The sequence below is a fragment of the Vanellus vanellus genome (assembly GCF_965231255.1).
Source record: "Vanellus vanellus genome assembly, contig: HAP1_SCAFFOLD_71, whole genome shotgun sequence".
NCBI classification, from domain to species: domain Eukaryota; kingdom Metazoa; phylum Chordata; class Aves; order Charadriiformes; family Charadriidae; genus Vanellus; species Vanellus vanellus.
Genome location: NW_028126759.1, coordinates 815,591 through 836,166, shown reverse-complemented (window position 1 = coordinate 836,166; position 20,576 = coordinate 815,591). Strand labels below are relative to the sequence as shown.

The window sequence follows — 20,576 nt, the reverse complement described above, 5'->3', positions numbered from 1 at the left end:
TGGGAGGAAGACTGGCAGCCTTCCTCCACAACGCCCCGGAGAGAATGACCACAGTGCTGCCTATTCCCATCGTTTTGTCCAACTCGTTTCTTTTTTTATTAGAAAATTAATAAAAAAACCCTCCAACTCTCAGGTTTCCAAGGCATACAAAATCTCTAAAAGGGAGACACAAGCGTGAGGTGCTGAGGTACCCAAACCTGCCCACGTTAGTCCAACTAAAGGGATAGCGTCGGGAGGCGAGGGAGGAGGAAGGGGGAGGCTGTGGGATGGAGAGAGCCCTCCCCGTACCCCTCGGCTGTGCATCCTCGCAGCGCCGCGGGGAATGGGGGGCTGTGTGTTTGGGGGGGTCTTTGGTTTGCTCCCCTGACCTGCTGGGGGGGGGGGGGGGATGTCTGGCGGCGGGGTTACAGTCATCGGGCGGTGCTGGGCGGCACGGTGGGAGCCTCCCTTGCTGTGCTGCGAGGCCGGGGCTCCCGGAGCGTGTTTCTGCTCCTGCTGCTTCACCTGCTGGAGCATTTCCCTCATCTGGCGCTGTGCAGTTATGGAAGATGCACCCAGGTGGGATGCGGGTGGCTTTGCCTGCACAGAGGAGTCCATTCACACCCTGGGCGCTGCTCTGCACGGCCTCCAGAACACACATTTTTAGCTCAATCGAGCCAATCTTCAATTTCAGCACTTGCACAGCCGGGGGGAAGCTACCGAAACACCTTCAGTGCCTCTTGGGGGCACAGGGACCACCCAAAAGAAGAGTGGCAGGGTGCTCGGGTGGTGCTGGGCTCAGCAAGCCCCACGCCTTTCCTCGGTGGATGAAAGCGGCCGGGGAAGATCAGGTAAAGCCACGGCCAAACCGTACCTGACTGGCAAAGAAATGCCCAATGATTTTAACGATGACCTCCTCGTTCTCGTCTGGGGTTTGGTCTCGTGGCACAATGACTGCCGCGCTGGTTAAGTTTTGCAGTTCGTTTACCTGGAGCGAACCACAAGAGGGTGATGCCCTTCCACCCACCCCGGAGCTGCGCTCCTCTCCTGCGGGGGGATGCCCAGCGCTCGCCTGGCTAGAGAAGCACCAGGGGGGTGGGGTGGTTAGGGGGCATCTGAGCTTCCGCATTACAGGGGCGTAATTAGTGTGCCATTAATAACCATGAATAACCACTTTGGCTTTGCTAACCAACTGCCCCCACCCCGCTTTAGCGCAGGCTTCCTGATGCACACGCCTCCCTGTGTGGGAGCAGCCAGCCAAGCCGGTTTCAGAGCACCAGAGGTGAGAGGCAGGGAGCTGCCATCCCACTCAGCTCCATCCCCGCCGTGCCGTGGCTGTGCAGAGAGAACTTGGGGGGAGCTGCAAAACAGCTCAGCCCGGGCTTATCTCAAGATGGCACAGAACAACCAAAACCAAATGGCCCTTAACAAACAAAATGCCCTGAGTCCCATCCCACCACTCTTCCCGTGACGTTGAGCGCCGGACATCACAAACTGGCAACAGAGACTTCGTTATGGCACCACCAGAGGGAAATATCCCAGACAGTGTAATCCACTCGGGCATAATCCTGCACCCTCACCGAGTCAGGAAATATAAACCGCAGGGTCTGGGGAGACAAATGGGGAATCCTCCAAGGATACAGCTGGCCCCTCGGAGATCCGCCCCCCCATCCAGGACGCTGTACAGGGTAACTTCCCCGGGATGGAGTGACCTCACCTGAGAGAGAGAGGGTAAGTGACTAAGAAACATCCGTACGGTATAGGGCATGCGATTGAGTTTGTGACTGGTGCACTCTTCTAAGGCATTAATATCTAGCGCCCTTGTGGTTTGTGTTGCTACTTGTCGGGGGCATTTGTAGCTCGCAATAGTGGATCCCGCTAATTTCTTTTAAACCGCAATAGTGCAATCGCCATCGCACACACAGAACTTGCAATAGTGATGTATTGGATCTGTGAGTGAAGTCCAAAGAAATTGTTAATTTGAACCTCTCAGTGAAGTCCTTTTTCCCGTTTCGTCACGCTCCCCGAGCCACTGGGTAAAGCGACACCTGGCAAAAAAACCCACACCACCCTCAAAAACCCCACACCACATCCCCCACTCCCCACCCACCCCTTCTCCCCCCATCACAGCCATGGGGCAAACTCCCACCACCACCCCCCCCCCACTCTCAGCTCGGCTATGACCCCCCCCCCCGAGTCACTGGAGAGAAAGCAACGGAGAGCGAGCTCAGGCTCGTGTGAGCTGGAGAGATTCCTCTTTGTTTTTTGATGTTGTTGTCGTTGGATGGGATTTGTTTGTTTTTTTTTCACAGAACACTTTGCAGTGTGGTGTCACAGCCCCCGGGGCCGGCGCTGGCAGCGCCACCTCACCGCTGGCTCTCGTCCCTCCTCTTGCCCGACGGCTTTCACCACTTACTTTGCTTGGGTTTTTTAGGGGTTTTTTTCCTTTCTACCTTTCTTTTTTTTAATTTGGGGTTGTTGGTTTTTTTCCCTTTTTTTTTTCTTTTCCCCCCTTTTTATCTCTTTTTCCCTTTTTTCTTCTTTCCCCTCGTTTTTTTCCTCCCCCCCTTTTTTTCTTTTATTTTTTTTTCCTTTTTCTCTTTTTAAACATCTCTCAAGCTTCCTCCGAAGGAACAGCCCCTGGCTCTCAGCCAGCAGAAGGAGACTATGGAAGAGCTCTGGCACCCGTGGGATTGCTTTCCTTCTCCCGCCTCGCACTCAGTAGAGCGTGTTTTCCAACTCTTTTTTTTTTTTTATTAAGAAAAGAAACAAAAATAACGTGCCAGCTATCAGTTTTGTAAGGCACACAAAATCTCTAAAAGGGAAACAGAAGCGCAATGTGCTGAGGTAAACCCTGAGGTAGTTTTTGTGTGTGGTTGTGTGTGTGTCATCTGGGGTTGAGGGTTGTATGCGTTTTATTTTTGAAATTAAAAAAAAAAAAATTACTTTGCTAGTGTGTTTTTTTTTTTTCCCCCCAGCCCTGGGCTGACAACCTCTTGGAAATCTGGCTTTCCACCCCTGCCCCTCTTTCCCCCTTCTCTCCTTACAACCGGGATCATTCCCCAAAGTGTTTACGGCCGAGCACGGCCTTTCCTTTAACCTCTAGAAAAGCCGGCTTGTGCTAAAAAATAAACATCCTCCTCCTGCCCCCACCCCCTCTGAAATGAAATAAATAAAGAATTAAAATCCTTAAAAAACTTAAAAATCGCCGTTAGTTTCGTTATTGTTACATTAATTCTAAAAACTGATGAGCCGCTGCGCTGCGTGACGCAGCCCAACCTCCCCCCCTGAACACTGGGTGAGCTCCTCTGGCCATGCCTGGGATGAAAACCGGGTGGCTTTTAGGAAATAAAAAAATTTTTAAAAAAGAATAATAAAACCTCTCTTTCTCTCTCTCTCTGCCTATGTTAGTCTAACTAAAGGGATAGTGTCGGGAGGTGATGGAGAGAGCCCTCCCCACACCCCTCGGTTGCGCATCCTCACAGTGCCACGTGGAATGGGGGGGTGGGGGGGAGGTGTGTTTGGGAGGGCTCTTTGGTTTGCTCCCCTGACCTGCTGGGGGTGGGGGAGGGGGGGCAAAGTCTGGCAGTGGGGTTACATTCATTGGGCAGTGCTGGGCATCATTGCGGGAGCCTCCCTTGCTGTGCTGCGAGGCTGGCGCTCCCGGAGCGTGTTTCTGCTCCTGCTGCTTCACCTGCTGGAGCATTTCCCTCATCTTGTGCTGTGCAGTCTTGGGGAGGAGAGGGGAAAAGCAAGAGGTGGGGGTCAGTGCACGGTTTCTCCCCCTACCACCCACCCCCAAGCCCCCACCAAGCATCTCGCCACTCCCAACTTGTCACTCTGGACAAGCTGTAAGTAATTTCAAGGTTTTTTTTTTTTGTCTGTTTGTTTTTTGTTTGTTTGTTTTTTGTTTTTTTGTTTGTTTGTTTGTTTGTTTTTTTTTTAAACTTGTGCTTCCTCCACCGCTCCTCAAGACCACCTGAATTTTTCTGGGGGGCCACCATCCCTCTCGAGTGGACAGGAGACAAGGTTATGGAAGATGCACCCAGGTGCGATGCGCGTGGCTTTGCCCGCACTGAGGATTCCATTCACACCCTGGGTGCCGCTCTGCACAGCATTCAAAACACCCATTTTTAGCTCAATCGAGCCAATCTTCAATTTCAGCACTCCCACAGCCGGGGGGAGCTACTGAAACACCTTCAGTGCCTCTTGGGGGCACAGGGACCACCTGAAAGAAGAGCGGCAGGACGCTCGGGTGGTGCTGGGCTCAGCCACCCCGCGCCTTTCCTCGGTGGATGAAAGCGGCCGGGGAATATCAGGTGAAGCCACGGCCAAACCGTACCTGACTGGCAAAGAAATGCCCAATGATTTTAACGATGACCTCCTCGTTCTCGTCTGGGGTTTGGTCTCGTGGCACATGGACTTCCGCACTGGTTGTTTTGCAGTTCGTTCACCTGGAGCGAACCACAAGAGTGTTTTTCTTGTGGAAGAGCCAAAATCCTCCACTGTCGGTGTCACCACGGCACCAGGCACCCTGTGTGTCTCCCCCTTCCTTGGGACCAACAAGAACCACCACCAGGACGTGGGGGCTGAGGGTCAAGACATCGCTGAAACCACTGTGCACCCGGGATTTGTCCCCCTGGGGTGGGCAGGGGTGACAGCTGACACCCAACTCTGCGTCCCTGGGGCAAAGAGAGGGGGGGGCACCCATGCACACACCCCCACACACCTACTGTCTTGCCACCTTTGCCTACCACGCAGCTGGAGGCGAAGGAAGGCACCTTGATGTGGGCTTCAAGCTTCACTTCTTCTTTCGCGTTAAAGAAGTTTTCCTCTTTCAGCTTCCCAAATATTCACCCCTGGGCCTGGGGAGGAGACGGACAGGAAGGAAAACCATCAGGCAGCGCCCGCTGTGCCTCTCCATCCCCAAAGCTGACAATGACCCCATGTCCAGCAGCATCAAAACCACTGTACCCAGCAAAGAGCTCCCCCGGCACTGAGGGAGGCCAAGCCAGGCTGGCAGCACAGTGGTGACCACAGGGACGCTCTCATCTTGTCCCTTACTGTCCCCCCCACCCAGCGCACCTTGAACTGAGCCTCGGGCAGCCCCATGATGATGATCATCCGCTCACTGGCCTCGGGACCTTCTGACGGGGTGATCTGGGAAGGGATGGGGGAGGAGCGTGAGCACAGCCCCCGCTTCGGCAAGACCTTCCCTCAGTGGGATGTCCCCCCCCCAGCGCAGGGCAACCCCCCCATGCAGGAGCATCCCCTCCCACCTGAGCTGGGCTGATAACTGGGGTGCTGCAGACCTGGCCTTCTACTAATGACAGCCTGGAGAGGTGGGCACATGCCAACCTCTTGAAGTTCAACCAGGCCAAGTGCAAGGTCCTGCACATGGGTCGGGGCAATCCCCAGCACAAATCCAGGCTGGGTGGAGAATGGATGGAGTGCAGCCCTGGGGAGAAGGACCTGGCAGTGCTGATTGATGAGAACCTCAACTGCTGCCTCCAGCTCAGGCGGTTCCAACAGCAGAAGGACACGGACTTGATGGAGATGGGCCAGAGGAGGCTGCGGAGATGCTGCAAGGGCTGGAGCCCCTCTGCTGGGAGGACAGGCTGAGAGAGTTGGGGGGGGTTCAGCCCAGAGAAGAGAAGGCTCCGGGGAGACCTTAGAGCCCCTTCCAGTCCCTAAAAGGCTACAGGAGAGCTGGGGAAGGACTTTTTACAAGGGCATGGAGTGATAAGACAAGGGGGAATGGCTTCAAAGTGGAAGAGGGGAGATACAGATGAGATATCAGGAGGAAGTTTTTCCACTGTGAAGGTGGTAAATCACTGGCCCAGGTTGCCCAGAGAAGCTGTGGCTGCTCCATCCCTGGAGGTGTTCAAGGCCAGGTTGGTCAGGGTTTGGAGCAACCTGGGCTGGTGGGAGGTGTCCCTGATCAGGGCAGGGGGGTGGGACTGGATGGTCTTCAAGGTCTCTGTCAACCGAAACCATTCTACGATAATTTGGGGAGCAACACTGGAACCCGCAGACTCCCATTCCCTGCCATTGGCAGTGGGGAGGGGAAACTGAGGCACGAAACACAGGACCAGCCCCGCAGCGCATTCCTCACCTTGATGGAGGCACCTGCAAACCGCACCAGCTGCTTGATGTGCTGCCCCTTCTTCCCGATGATGGCCCCCACCACCTGCGTCCTGATGAATAGGTTCACAAACTCTTGCTCCGGAAGCTGAAGAGGCACAGAAGAGCGAGAGGGTCAGGGGACCAGCCAGACAAGGGACAAGGGAGGTGGCTGTCCCCATGCTACCATCCCATGATGGTGGTGGTTGCTCACCCTCCCAAGGTGCCCAAGCGAAGATCTCCTGGAAAGGGGTGCCAGGCACTTACTGGGTGCTGATTGGGGAAGGCACCGGCCGGGGGGGGGCTCCATACACACCCAAGAGGTACACCGAGGAGCTCTATGGTGGCAGAGAAAACGATGCTCAGTGACAGCCCCAGCGTGCCAGACCCTTCCCGGCCACTCCCAGTCCCACGCACAGCAGCGTGCCACCACCGTGAGCCCGGCAGGGACACGGGGACAACCCTTCAGGCCCTGAAACCCCCCCTCACAGAGCGTGGGTGCACTCGAGGGTGCATTGGGGTGAGCTGCAGCCCCGACCCAGCGCGATGGGGCTGGGAGGCACATGGGGGCTCCCAGTTACCCCCACACCCTCCCCACTGCCATGTTTTCGTCTGTGTCCTGCATTTGTAGGGGAAAACCAGGACACAACTCTCTCCTGCTCTGCGTTCCAGCAAGTGCAGCCAGATGCTACCTGCAAACCACCATTTCTCAGGGCGGGGAGGAGCAGACCCGGCTCCCCTGCCCAGGCTGGACGCCGCTCTCGCTCCCAGCCCTGGAAAAAAAGCCTCTCCAGGACGGGGCTGCAGCAACAGCCGCACATTTCCACCCCACAGGAAACAGCTCGTTAACGAGGGGCGAGCACCGCATTTCAAAGCCCCCTTAGGAGCAAGGCAGCGCCCCAAGAGCCAGCCCAACCCCCCCGCACACAGCTCAGCACTCACCACACGCTCGCCGGCCCCCGCAGCAGCGGCTCGAGCGGGGCTGCCCGCGGCCGGCGGTCGGGCGCCGCTCCGTCACAGCCGCTCACCATGGTGGAACGCCGAACGCAGTCCGCGTCCTTCCAGTCGCGCCGCAGCCATGGCGCAGCCGGATGCGGCTACCGGAGCTCCGCGCCAGAGGGGCGCAAAGCGCCGTGCGAGCGCGGAGGAAAGGGCTCGGTAAGCCCGGGATTGGCATTCCCTCACCCACCGCGGGCAGAGGAGGCAGGAGGGGGCGCGCAAGAGCCCGCGCCGCCGGGCGGTGCCGCTCGCCTCAGTCCTGCGGGACGCCGAAAGGCTTCTCCGCTCTCCGAGGGGCCCCTCCGCCTCTGGGAGGCTTCTGGGGGGCCCCTCCGTCTCTGGAGGGCTTCTGGGGGGCCCCCTCCGTCTCTGGAGGGCTTCTGGGGGGCCCCCTCCGTCTCTGGAGGGCTTCTGGGGGGCCCCCTCCGGCCTCTGGGGGGGCCTCTCCCCGAGGGCAGACACGCCTCTTCCCCTCCTCCGGGCACCCCCCGCCTCCCGGCGCCCAGCTGCCAGCCGGGGCCCGGCTCGAGGCTTTCGGAGAAGGGCCAGCGCCTCCCCCAGACACAGGAGGGCGAGGCGGGACGGCGCCGGCCCGGCCCCACCGCAGGGCAGGGCAGAAGCGGGCCGGGCGGCCGCTAACGGCTCCCTCAGGCAGAGCACAGACGCGGCGCGCCTGCGCGCACCCACCGCCCCGCCCCTCTCTCCCCCCTCAGCCGCCCCTGTACCGATGGCTGCGGGGGGCCCTCGGCGCCCTCCTCGCCGCCCCCGGCCCCGCCGCCGCGCAAGAGGCCGCCCCCCAGGGCAGCGAGCCGCCCCGCCGCCTCAGGGCCGCCCCCGGGCATCGCCCCGGCGCCCACTCCCCCCTCCGCCTGGGGCCTGCGGGACCCCCGGGGCTCCTTGGCGGGAGCCCGCCCGGCGCCTCGGCCGGGAGCGGCGTTAGTCGCTCTGTGGGCTCGGGTGCAGGGCGGGGTCTTGCTCTGGGGCTCCCCTGGCTCTGGCCTCGGCCCCTCTGCCCGCCCAGAGCCCCCCCTCCGGGGCGGTGGGGCTCGTGGTGGGCCCCGGCAGCCCCGTGCCCCCCCCGCCCTCTCCCAGCCCGGCAGCCCCGTCCTTCCGGCCCTGTGCGGCGGCTGTGGCTCCTGCCGCTGTGGGCTCGCCCCGGGCCGCAGTCAGAGCCGTTCCCCTGTGATGCTGAGATGACTGTGGCTTCCAGATGTTCCCCCCAAATCCGTGGGCAAAGCCACCCCCTCGTTGGCTTTCCGTCTGCACAGCGAGGGCTTGAAAAGGGAAAAAGAGGGGGTGGAGACTTGGAGTGGTGAAGGAGCGGGGAGCAGCTTAGTACAACTTCCCAGGAGAGAATTCCTCTTTTCTCGCCCTCAAACTGATCCTAAACCTCCAAGGGGCTGGTAAAGTAAAAAAGGACAAAACAAGGCTCTCCCAGGTGCCGGGTGCTCTGGTAAAGCTGGAGAAAGCGGCATTTCTGTTCACAGGCAGTTGCCGTAAGTGCCGTCAGGTATTGAAACTGCGCTTCTCTCAGGACGTAGCCTTGAGCCTGGAGAGCAGCTCAGAAGGAGTTAGCTCCTGCGAACAATTGAGCAGGAGGATACAAAGATTTTGCCTTCTCTACTTTTGCCTTCTGACGTATGAAATACGCTGAGGAAGAATGCATTTTCATGGGAAGATATTTACCTCTAATGCCTACCCCCCGATATTTTCTGCCTGACTTTAATAGCATAGTAATAGCCAATACTCTTGATGTTGTATGAAAGGTGCCGTTAGGGACTTCTTTGTGCTCCTGATACAGAGAAGATAGTCCAGAAGCAATGCTATCATCAGGGTTCGGGGGCGTAACAGTTTAAAAGAAATTCCTTTGTGTAAGAATGACCAAAGAATTCTTCAAAGAATCCTTGCCGTCTGTCATGACATTTGGGAGGGCAAATAGAGGCAAAAACCCACCTCGGACCAACCTTTGTGCTCCATTCCCAAAGGAAAAAGTGATTGAAGTGGGTGTATGCATGAGTTGCTTTCCCACCTTTTATTTCCTGTCATCCTTAGACTTTTCTTTGCAACTCAGTGTAGTGATTTAGGAAATGAGATGGCGTAGTAATCTCTGGTGTGCTGCTTTCCCCGAGGAAAGAGGAGAACTTTACATATGAACTTAAGTTTTTGGCGATGGGAACAAATGTAAAAAGTTAGGAAGCATTAACCGAATGAGAAAAAGAGGCCTAATGTGCTCCAGCGGGATAATTAGCTCTCTGAGAGCGGCCCTTGGCTGGGAGAGGTTGGGGGGTGTTGAGGAGGGGTGCAGTTAGGTGTATGTGCCTGAGATGATCCCAGGGGCGCTTGGAGGGGGGGACCTACGGGATAGGAAAGGTAACTTTGGAAGTTTGGGCCCTGTGAAGGGAAGTCAGCCTGTTGGGAGCTTCCCTAGGGCTGCAAAACACTGTTGTGTGTGTTCTCTCCTCAGTGTTTGGATACCTGTGGACGATGGTGATGAGAGTCCGCCGAAAAAGAAAACATCAGGTATTGCACATTACAGAAGTATTGAATATGCCAGATTTTCCTGAGGTTTCGTGTCCCTTGGAAAAGTCTGGCTTTTGTGCTCTGGCATTGTTCCTGAAACTGTGGCTTTTCAAGCTGTTCTTTCCTTGTGGCTATCTATGCCTATAGCCAATGGCTTGAGGGTGTATGGTAGGGCTTAGCCCTCTGTATGACGTTATCTGCGGTGACTGTGGCAGGGCACAGTACTTTTACTGCCAGCAGGAGATAGCCCAGGTCTCTGGTGGTGAGCCCGTGCGTGTCAGCAGAAAGAGTATTTTAAATCAAAGCTGTGTGCTCCCTCCTGGCTGTATTCCCAATGTACCTCTGTTGGTTTTCATCATGTTCTTATATGGCCTGTCTTTGTTTTTTAGATTATGCCATCTCTGAGCGGAAAGAGAAAGCTGAAGAAGTTTCTGCTGTGGTGCAGTTGCCGACCAAGGCAACCAAACGCCCGGCGGCTTCTGTCAGCGAAGATGCTCCATTCCCAGAGTCTGCGGAAGAGGTTAGCGAGGGGTTTGATATATTATGATCTGTGCAAGAGCAAGCGGCTCTCCCTAATGCATCTTGAGGTTGAGCCTGCTCTGAGCCTGTACAGCTGTAGGTGGTTCTTTTCCATTTCTAGCAGGCAGCTGTAATGTGGGCTGGGTTTGCCTTACTCAAGTCTGCGTCCTCTGCTCCGGCACTGGCAGCTGCGGAAGGAGCAAAATGTGTGTTGTCTTCCAGATACTTGACACTTGTTCAAGTTTATAGTTTTAGTGTGTTTGTAAACTGTTATTCTCTTTCTCGAGCTTGCGGTTAAGGCATCAAAATACACTACCTTACAAGAAAAACTGCATACTTCCTGTGGATAGACCTCTTTCTGCTCATTATCCACCAGTCCATGAGAGGATTCCTGTAGGACTTTGGCTCTGTAAAAATGAGCCACCGACTGCTTGACTCCCTAGTTTGGTTCAAAGGTGTAGTGCAGTTTTTCTTATTGCCCCATGGGGTAAGAGGGCTAAGAGACTGTCGGGCTCTAATTCTTCATTCCTGAGAGAGTTGTTAACTCATATTTGTACCAAATATATTTTTCAAGGGCTGAATTATCACACTTTGCAATGTTTAGGAGCTGACTGAGTGATTACTGAGTGACAAGCTTGTATTTTTTTAATTGCTGCATGTATGAGAGCCTGTATTCAAAAATTAAAGCATACCTGTCAGAGATCCTGCAAAGATTGGCATTCTTCTGCAATCTGACCCAGCAAGTCATGGTCCCCAATTCACAGTAGAGCTGACTAAGTCTCAGGAAGTTTGTTTGCTTGGATTCACATTCAGGTTATACTCACATTGGTACTTTTTTTTGTTTTCTTTTAAGCCTCGGTCCACTTCTTTTGAGACTTCATCTAAAAGACCAAGATTTTCGTCGCTTGATATATCAATGCTGCAAATTGGTAAGGCTGACATCAAGTTATACGACTTGTTTCATTTTCACCCTACCTTGTGTACCGTCCAAGCCTACCCCTAGGGTTCTGTAGGGATTATGGCAGGCACGGGACGAGGCAGCATCTGGGAATACTTGAGCGTGACCTCTGTTTCTTACCTGCACCCTTGCATTGCTTCTGGAGTGGAGCTGAGCGTTTATCTTGTCATCTCAGTACCAGAGCTGCCTTGGATGCAGTCCTTCCCTTCTGATAGGTCCACTGTTAGCTTGCCAGAAGTAAATTGTTTTCAATGGTCCTTTTAGGTCGTAGATCCCGAGAAGCCTTTTGTATTTCAGGTTTCAGCTGGCAATACCTTGTGCGCACAACTTGCTGTAGTTGCCGGTGTGGAAACCTGATGATGTGAGAGAGAAAATGACAATTTATCTTTGGTGAAGCTCCTTACTGTAAACCCATAAAACTCTTCAGTTCCCTTTTATAGTTTCTGATGCCTTACGCTCTTCTCTCATAGGTCAAATGCCGTGTGGAACCCATGCTCACTTGACTAAGGAAACACTATCCCGTCCTCACAAGACAATTCCATGTCCGAGGTAAAAATCCTTCTGTTTTCTTTGACTTCTTCCCCAAAAGGTTTACTGCCTATGGTAAGGGAGGTCTCCAGCTGCTTCCTCCCCGAAGAACCAATTTTCAACTTTTTCTTTAAACCCAGCTACTTAATTGACACAGGAGATTAGCTAGAGATTAAAGGTCTGCGGTAAGAGGAAGCGTTGAACTTGAGAGGAGGCTGGGGACACAATTGACACCGTATCTTCAAGGCAGTTGTTGTGATTTTCACTTTTACTTCTCTGTATTTCCCCATTAGCCAGTTGAAGACAGCAGGTCTTCATCTGAAAGTCATGAACATCTCGTGTCTGTCTCATTCGTCATCGGTGTACGTGCTTGACATAGTAGTTGGTGGTGGAGGTGCATATTGGAATGTTCTCTGGATATGATTTCTTTTGCGTTGATGTTTTCAGCACAAGCCGGAACGGCAAACAGAGCATCAAACCTGCTCCAGACAGCTTCTTACCCCTGAGGCCACCCATTAAGGAGCGCGCTGCACCAGAATCCGCCACTTCAGATGAAAATCCATATCATGAAAATGATACAGAAAACAGTATCTCATGTAATTTTAAGTGCAATGGCAATAACATTTGAGAGCGGGTCAAGAGTCTGCTTTTGGCGTCTAATCTGCCAGTCGTTGCTTATTGTGGTGTGGCTCATATTTTGGAGCAGATCTGGAGCATGAGAAAGAGATTCCTTTCAGAGGAAGGTAAACCAGAGGAGGTTCCTGGGGAATGTGTCTAATGCACTCCAACTGCTACTGAGCATATAGTCCCTGAGGTCAGAGCAGGGCAGGTCTGAAGTAAAATGTCCCAGCAGTATGGATGTTGTGGACATTGCCATTCTCAGCGTCAGCATAACCTTTAACAAATAGATTGAGCAGAATTGGTCAGGGCTGGTTGAAATGAACGCTGTCTCGTCCCACAGAGTAAAGTGGCCTCCTCAGGTTGATGCAGATATTTGTTGGATGTGCAAAGAATATTTTTTTCTTTTCAAAGAAAAACCCCAAAAGCCACCATGAATTGGTATGCACTGATAACAAATGCCCCACATATAAAAATTGTGATTCTCCTCTGTTGTTTGTTTACTGCCCCAAAGTGTTCAAACCTCCTCCAAGGAGCCAGTGACGACTATGAGTCGTGTGGAAGAACCAAAATACAGAGGAGAGGTCTATCCACGTCCAACACTAAGGACCGGTGAGTATCCCCGTGATTCCAATCTGTTCCACTTTGTAGGTAGACTTCAAATGGGAATAGGGCATTTCTTATACACTCACAGATGATGTTCCAAGTTCAAAGCGCTTGCCAGAATTCGAACTTCCTGACCATACAGTCAGCATTCAAAGTTTTGGGGTTTTTTATTTATCACTCAGAAATGGAGAGCTATGTAAATCTGATGGTGATTCAAAGTCGACTTCTTGTTTTCTTCCTACTGCTTTTCTGTGCAGGTGTCGAATGTATAGATGTTTGCTGCCCACAGTGGTCGCAGAGAGGTGATACGATCAGGTAAAGTCTCTTTTAATGATGGTTCTTGTTTCTTTTGGCTCTGTGTGCGTATGTCTTTCACCCCCTGGTAGAGTCTCGGAGATGACCAATGGTATGTGATCGTCTCAGTGCTGTGAAAGAGGAGTAGCTACCTTGTGGCTCCGGAATTGCTCGCAAGCCAGGTGCATCTCCAACACAGCTGCCATGCGAGAGCCGTGCTGCGTGACAAAGAGGGTTGTGCTGGTGTGGTATTTGCTGTGGGAAGAAAGCCAGTAAGGGTGCGAGTGGTGGCCGTCCCAAGTTGTCCTTGGATGTGCAGAATCCGTTTTTGTTTGTGAGTCGTTCTGCCGAGCCATCAAGGAGTTGACGTTTCATTTCTTTCACTTGGAAACTCGCATCCTGAGCATAAGGATGAGAGAGCTTGTAAAGCCTGGTGGGACTTGAGGCAGTTTTTGGGACTTAGAGGATGCGTGGGGTTTGACTAGGAGGGGGAAAAAGGCAGTGTGCGTTTGGTTTTGAGAGGCCAGCGGCCTCATTGGTGTTGGCTGTCTGAGCTGGCAGGAGTCTGAGTTCTGAGGGCTTTGTGGTGTTGAGAGAAACGGGTTTTGGGGGCAGTAGGTGCAGCTAGAGGGAGAGATTTTGTACGGCGGTAAGATGCACGCATCTTTCTGCAGTGACCTGCCCTTACATGAGAGAGGAGAAAGCGTAGATGGGAGCAGAGAGACTCAGTTGCGGCAGTCCTGTTTTTTAGCTAATTCTGTCCCCGTTCTTCTCCCCGCTTTAAAAACTAGTGCTATATTTAGCTGTGCGGCACTGTTGTGTGCTTAAATTAAAATAGTGGTTCCCCTAAGCTGGAGGGGAGAGAAGGAAAGAAAATACTGATAGAGAATGATGCCTTCAAGTAAAAGGAACATTTTCTTGCCTTTTTTGAGGGGGATTTAGTTACTAACTGAAACGATTTGACAAAGCTTGTGATATCTCCTCTTACCATGCTGGACTGTGCCGTTAAAGCACAATGAGCGTAGAATACCGTGAGAGTCTGGTGTAGGTCTCCATCCTGAAAAAAAGGGGTCTTTTGGTGACAATGTGAATTCTTGTTTTTGAAGCAGGGACATATATCTGGACAACTTTAATGTCTGTGTATTTGTTTGCTCTTCAGAGTCTGTGTGGTTTGAATGACAATCCTCTCCAAATGGGGATAGTCACTCTCTTGACTGGCCTGTAGAAGGAGAGTAAACATCCTGTCGCTGTCCCATTTGGAATTCAGTGTGCTGGCCTTAGTTTCCCGAAGCTCACTCTGTTTGGATGCAAGTCTAGTTGCAGATGTTCCTGTTACACCTTGCAGTAGAACACCCAGCGTGCAGTGTTTATCAGCAGTAGATCACAAAGCCCTCGATAGAGGAAGTGCTGGTTGCTTCCCTGTTTTCCAAATAATGCAAATGATAAAGAGAAGGGAAAGGAGTCTTGTACAAGTAGATGGAAAAAAAATAAAAATTCCAAAGCTCCCAGCTCTTCATTCTATCCCAGTCTTGCTGCTAAGAAAGAACGGTGCTGGAAGTTGAGGTGATATTGTCACATGTTGATGTGTGCAACTGGGGCTGTTGTCAGAATAAGCCTTGAAAAAGCCTTTCTTGTCCAGAGGGTGAATTCTTGAGAATTCCGTGGGAGAGGACAGATACACAGCTCACTTCTCTCTCTCCCTCTCCTGGCAGGTACTGCACACCAGAAGAAAACTCTCAGGAAAAGGAAGGAGCAGCGAAACAAACCATCGCAGGGGTAAGCTTGTGTTTTTCACAAGGAAAATACAGCTATTTGTGATCAGAAACTTCAGCGCACTCTCCACTTCACATGACTCACTCAACAATATCTGTATTTGCCCAGGTTGTTTTTCCCCAGGAAAGCGGGAGCATTATTTGATGAGTAGCGCTATGGCCAAGTGTTTTCTGCTGCCGTTAATTTTGTTTCTGGACTATTAGGAGCACACTACACTATAGCATTTTGATTCTTCCCCTTTGATGTGTTGGGTATAGCCTCAAAATCTTTAGCGCACAGCCTTAGTTGACCTGCAAAGCTGGACTGGGGTGTCTTTAGTCGTATCTTGTTTGCTGGGATGGGAAGTACATCTCTTTGACTTTCACCTCTGGTCAGGATTGAGGTCAAAAATACAATTTTAATCATGGAAATCAGAAATCGTAATCTCACTCTCAACTTGGTACCTACACGTGGTGGCTTTGCTGGGGTTCTTAACGCTAGCCCAAGCCAAACGAGCTCTCTGCCTCTCTTGCCTCCAAGTGCAGCACTCCATGGGTGCACAGTTGGAATGCAGTCGTCAATAAAAAGTCACTTTGGAGTTTGCTGTTTGGATGTGTGTACAAAAACCCTTCCAGTTTTCTGTCCTGTCCCCGAGCAAACAAATCTGTGCTTGATTGCTAGCTTAACGTCCGTTTGTCTAACAGAGGCAGCATGGGACTGAAATCTCAGAAGATGCGTTATTCCAAGGACATCCTATACCTGTTCGGTCCAAAAAGTCAGCCAGCCTCAGTGTGGAAGGAAAGAAAGTGCCAAGCCTGGGAAAAACAGCGGAACGCTTTCCTCCGCTCACAGAGGTACCGTAGCCAACAGTCTGTTAGACAAAAGAGAAGGTTGTGACAGAGCTGCAGGGAACTCCTCCTATTCTCGGTGGTTCTTGAGGCTTTTTGAAATCTGAAGAACTTGCATTGAACCTGTTAGCGAGTGTCTGCGGCTGTGACTTTGCAGTGCGAGGGTCAGCACTAAAGCTGGTTTGAAGGATTTCGTGTGCTCCAGCGCTCCTTCAGTTGTGCTGCCCTGAGGGTTTGTGGGCCTTCTGTTAGCGGGACAAAAAATGAGTCCAGGTTGAACACCAGTCTCCAGAGCAGTGCTAACCCGACTCATCCAGTTATATTGGATGTGCCTCTTGTCCTACTGTGGTGATAGAACCTGAAAGATCAGCTTGTGCTGGTCCGTGGTGCCGTTCCCCAGGGAGTGGGAGTTCAGTTTCCCCTGCTTGTATGAATTTTGGCTGCTTTTATTCTTTGGAGTTGCAGTCTAATTGAGCTCCCCCCACCTTTTCCTGCCTGTTGAGGATGGACTCGGAAAGGGCAGGCAAATGCAGAGTTTACAAAGTCTGCAGCGTTGATGCTGGGTACAAGGGAAACCGGGTGGTTTTCTTATTTTGCTCACCCAGATTCAAGCAAGAAGGAGATGCTATTGCAGATCAGAGTATTTTATACCACCATCCGTAGTGGTTTCTTTGCGAGGGCTGCGGCAGCACGTGGGAAAGGGGTTTGCCAGAGTTGTGTTCCATTTTCAGCTGCTTGAGCGTGTTTGCTGAGTTTACGGGTTTTATCCCAACGTCCTTGGTGAAAAGAAATGGCAGCAAGCCTGGGCTCTAAAGTTCAAAGTTGGGATGCTGAAGCCAACCAAGCAAGGCAAAAGCGCTATCGCTGACTTAGCCAAGAAACCGTCGGAGGCAGTTGCTCTGTCACCTGAGCTGAATTTACAGGCCGTGTTTCAGTGGAAAGCTGCCCCCAGGTCAGCGTGCTCCATGCTCTGTTTCACAAGTCCTTCCCCATTGAATTGTTCCTTTCAGGCCATGGAGAGAGAGGTCAGTGCCGCATTTGGCAGAGGTGAGCCAGATGAGATCATGAGCAGTGCCTTCAAACTAAAGGTCACTCGCGAAGACATCCGCACGCTCAGGAACCTTTGCTGGCTAAACGATGAGGTAAAACCAGCTGCAGCACAGGGCTAGTCTCACTCAGCCTTTATTGAAAAATACCCCTCTGCCGTGTACAGAAGTCGCGTCAACGTTCTTTGACGACCTCCGTGGCAGAGCCTAAAAACCTCTGTAGAAATCTTATTTGAGGTATTGAAGGGTCGAGCGTTTCTGGAAGTTCCGTTACTTCTTGTATGACGCAGCTTCCCGGAGTTCGTCCGGGTTTTTGGTGTGGGGGGCAGGTGTTTTGATCAAACTGACGATGTAGCCCCGTGTGAAATTCTGGGAACAAAAGCCGACAGCTGAGGCTGGAGTTCTCTCCGCTGCGTGCTTGAGGGTGGCCAGAAAAGAGGTAGTGCTGTATTTTTGGTTGGGGAAGGCAGCGTCTTATTTTCACACCTCACTTATTTTCCTCTTTATGGTACAGGTCGTTAATTTCTACATGGGTCTGCTGATGGAAAGAGGCAAGAAGGAAGGCTATCCAGCGGTCCACGCTTTCAGTACTTTCTTTTATGCCAAACTAAGATCTGGGGGCTACGATGCAGTACGAAGATGGACCAGAAGTGTGGATGTCTTCAAGCAGGACATCATCTTCGTGCCTGTAAACTTGAAAGCGCACTGGACACTAGCCGTGAGTCCCACGGGCTTTTTCTTTAGAATTGGACGGGGAGCAAAAACTGGCAAGAGAAGTCATTTAGGTGTTGGGGGGTGTGCGGCAGAAGGTTGTGCTTTGTCTAATGGTCACCTTTTAATAACAGGTCATAGATCTCAGGAGGAAGACCATCATGTACTTGGACTCTCTGGGCCAGAAAGGGGACAAGATTTGTCAGACTTTGCTGTAAGTAACCGCTCCGTCACTGCTTTTATGGTGTGAATGAGGAGAGGGATTTTAGATTGAGTCCCTGTAAGGCGACTGCAAGTTTTCACATGGCTTGTAGATAACCAACCCGGAATCTTGGCGTTGCTTGCTGCGAGTTGTCTGGCATCGGCTGCTTGTCTGGTGTCACAGCGTCCCCTCCGCCCAGGGTCTGGGGTGCCTGGATTCTGCCACCTTCCCGTGAGAGGCACAGCCAAATACGCCATAGCCCCGTGGCACACGTGTGCCGACTTTGTTAGTCGGATCCCAGTATGTGGGATGAAGGCACACGGTGGAATTATGGCATTACAGTTCCTTGCTTGGTTTGTCTCTTTGTCCTCTGATAACATGTGATTTGGGGCTTTTTGACCTCTCTGAAGCAATGGAATCATTGGCCTTGTTCTTGACCATTAGCTCACAGCCTCTCCCTGTGTTTGTAAGTTTCAGATTGGGATTTTTCCTCAAAATCAGCCTTAAATCAGCTGCTGTGAGGATCCTCTGACATTTTACTGTCCTGCCGTTTGTCTTCCTGTGATCCTTCAGCCACTTTATTTTGTTGTTGGCCTAAATTACAGAGATGAAAAGGGATTTTTTTTTTCCCTTTTGTTTTAACCAGCCAATACCTGCAAAAAGAAAGCCGGGAAAAAAGAAACCTGGAGCTGAATGTTTTGCAGTGGACTCTTCACAGCATGGAGCCACATGTACGTGAGCACCACTTGGGTTTGAAATGGGAACTGTCAGTGCTTCTTTGGGGCCCAGATCCTGGCACGTGACAAAGAAAGGGCTGAGCTGATGTTTCTCGAGGAGTTGATAGTAAAAAGCAGTCCCTAAAGACCGGATTTAAGAAAGGTCACTTAAGAAAAAGGCGGTGCGAACCTAGAGAGGCCTCGCAGGGGGAAGGGCTGCTGCCCCTTCTGGGCCTGCCAAGAATTTGGATTGTAGTGTCCAAGTCCGGGAGGCAGAGGGGAGGGATGGTGTGCAGTGAACTGGGTCTGTTCCTCATGGGCGGGAGTGGGTATTCGGGATTACGCAAGTAGGGTCAGGAGTGTGCGGTGAGCGCAGTGTCGGTGTGGGTAATGTGCGCTGCTTCCAAGTTGCTTTTCTTTTGAGATAGAGGGAAATCCTCCATCTTCTTTGCATTCCTTAGGAGATCCCTCAGCAGCTGAACGGAAGCGACTGCGGCGTCTTTATGTGCAAATACGCAGAGTACATCGCCAGAGAGAAACCGTTCAACTTTACCCAGGTGAGTGAAGGTCATAAACCCCTCCAGCCCCTTTCGCGCAGGGACAGGAGCCGGGGAGGTTACGCAGCAGCTCTTAATTGTGTCCGGGGCAGGGGCTGAGGTTTCGTGCCCCGTTTCGGTGCGTAGTTGCTGGGGTCAGAACTTCCAAGTGGCCTGGGCAGGGCAGAGCTGTGGTTCTCCATCCCCGCCTTTGGGAGCTGCTGCCGGTGAGATTCCTCTTGGGCAAGATACTGCTGCCAGCGGGTTTGGCATATCTGGGCTCGTATCTTTTGGAGAAATGGCTTCTACCCTTTGACCAGTCAAGACAGCGCTTATTTTTATTGATTTCGTTTTACACCGGTCTTTTATTAGCGTGCTTGTAAGCTGTCGCGCAGTCAAGTCAATCTGGTTTTGTCGGGTTGTCGTGTCACCCTCTTAGGAGCCGCGTGGGGTGTTGTACCCAAACAGTTGACAGTTCTTAAAGGGAACTTCATATTAAGGACTCCGCTGGGCGTTTATGCCTGTTTCCCGCCTCTTTCTACCGTGATGTCATTATTTAATGGATTTCTCTTTTCAGACTCACATGCCATACTTCCGCAAGAAGATGGTGTGGGAGATAATCCACCAACAGCTGCTGTGACACATGGACTATTAGAGTTCTTATTTTAATTACGTTTCTTAGACCTTAGTTACATTTCTTAGACCTTTAGTTACTTTTCTTAGACCTTTAGTTAGTTTTCTTAGACCTTTAGTTACATTTCTTAGATGAATTTTCCTCTTTAGGTTATGAAGTAGAAGTTAAGATGGTTTATTCCCCCCACCTCCCTTATTTTGGAGACAGTAACTCTGGGGTTTTGGGGTTTTTTTTTGCCAACACCACCAACTGCTGCTGTGAGATGTGCACTATTAGAACAACGCTGTGATCACCTCCGGGTGACTAGTTGTTATTGTAGTTACATTTCTTAGACCTTATTTGGAACAGCAGCAGGCACACAAATTTTCCTCTTCAAGTTATGAAGTAGTGGGTTAAGACAGTTTATTTCCCCCCCCCCCCCCCCCCCCCCTTATTTTGGAGACAGTAACTCTCTTTGAAATTAGTTAACGCACTTTAAGCGAGAGCCAGAAAGATGGGTGTGACCTCGTTAAGGGCAGAGTGAAGAAGGAACGTCGTCGACTTCCATGGCTGAGCCGCACGCTCGCGCCTCGCAGCGCACGCGACCACATTACAGACAAATGGGAAACATCTGTGGTGGTGGTTACAGTCGTGTTTGCCCAACTTACCTTCCCAACGACAACGTGCCGAACTACCGTCTCCTCAAAGAGAGTTTTCCTCTGTTTCTGGAATATCTACCGTCTACTTGATTCCTAAAACTGGATTTGTCATGACCACGGAAAGAAAGCGTTTACCATCTCTTGATTTCTCACCAAAGCCCCTGTCATTTGGGCTGGTTTGGGGTGGTTTGTTTTTTGCTGTCTCCAGGGAGTTATCTAATGTGAAAAGAGAAGTATTTATTTCTTTATATAATTTAAATATTTATTTTAATAAAAAGAGCCTTAATGGAACGAAACTCTACCTCTGTCCTGGTTTGAGGTAAAACAGAACCAATTTTGTTCAGTAACT

The 20,576-nt window shown here is 51.8% G+C and overlaps 1 protein-coding gene across 1 annotated transcript; it reads left to right on the top strand.

The window, feature by feature from the left end:
• Window positions 1-13,246: 13,246 nt before the first annotated feature.
• LOC309685779 (sentrin-specific protease 2-like) lies at window positions 13,247-19,595 on the top strand (the record flags this gene model as incomplete). Its single annotated transcript, XM_082501498.1, has 8 exons — window positions 13,247-13,256; window positions 15,644-15,750; window positions 16,755-16,886; window positions 17,305-17,508; window positions 17,636-17,715; window positions 18,350-18,434; window positions 18,881-18,976; window positions 19,533-19,595. 8 exons carry the CDS (start codon window positions 13,247-13,249, stop codon window positions 19,593-19,595), a joined length of 777 nt encoding a protein of 258 aa, XP_082357624.1.
• Between the last annotated feature and the right edge of the window lie 981 nt (window positions 19,596-20,576).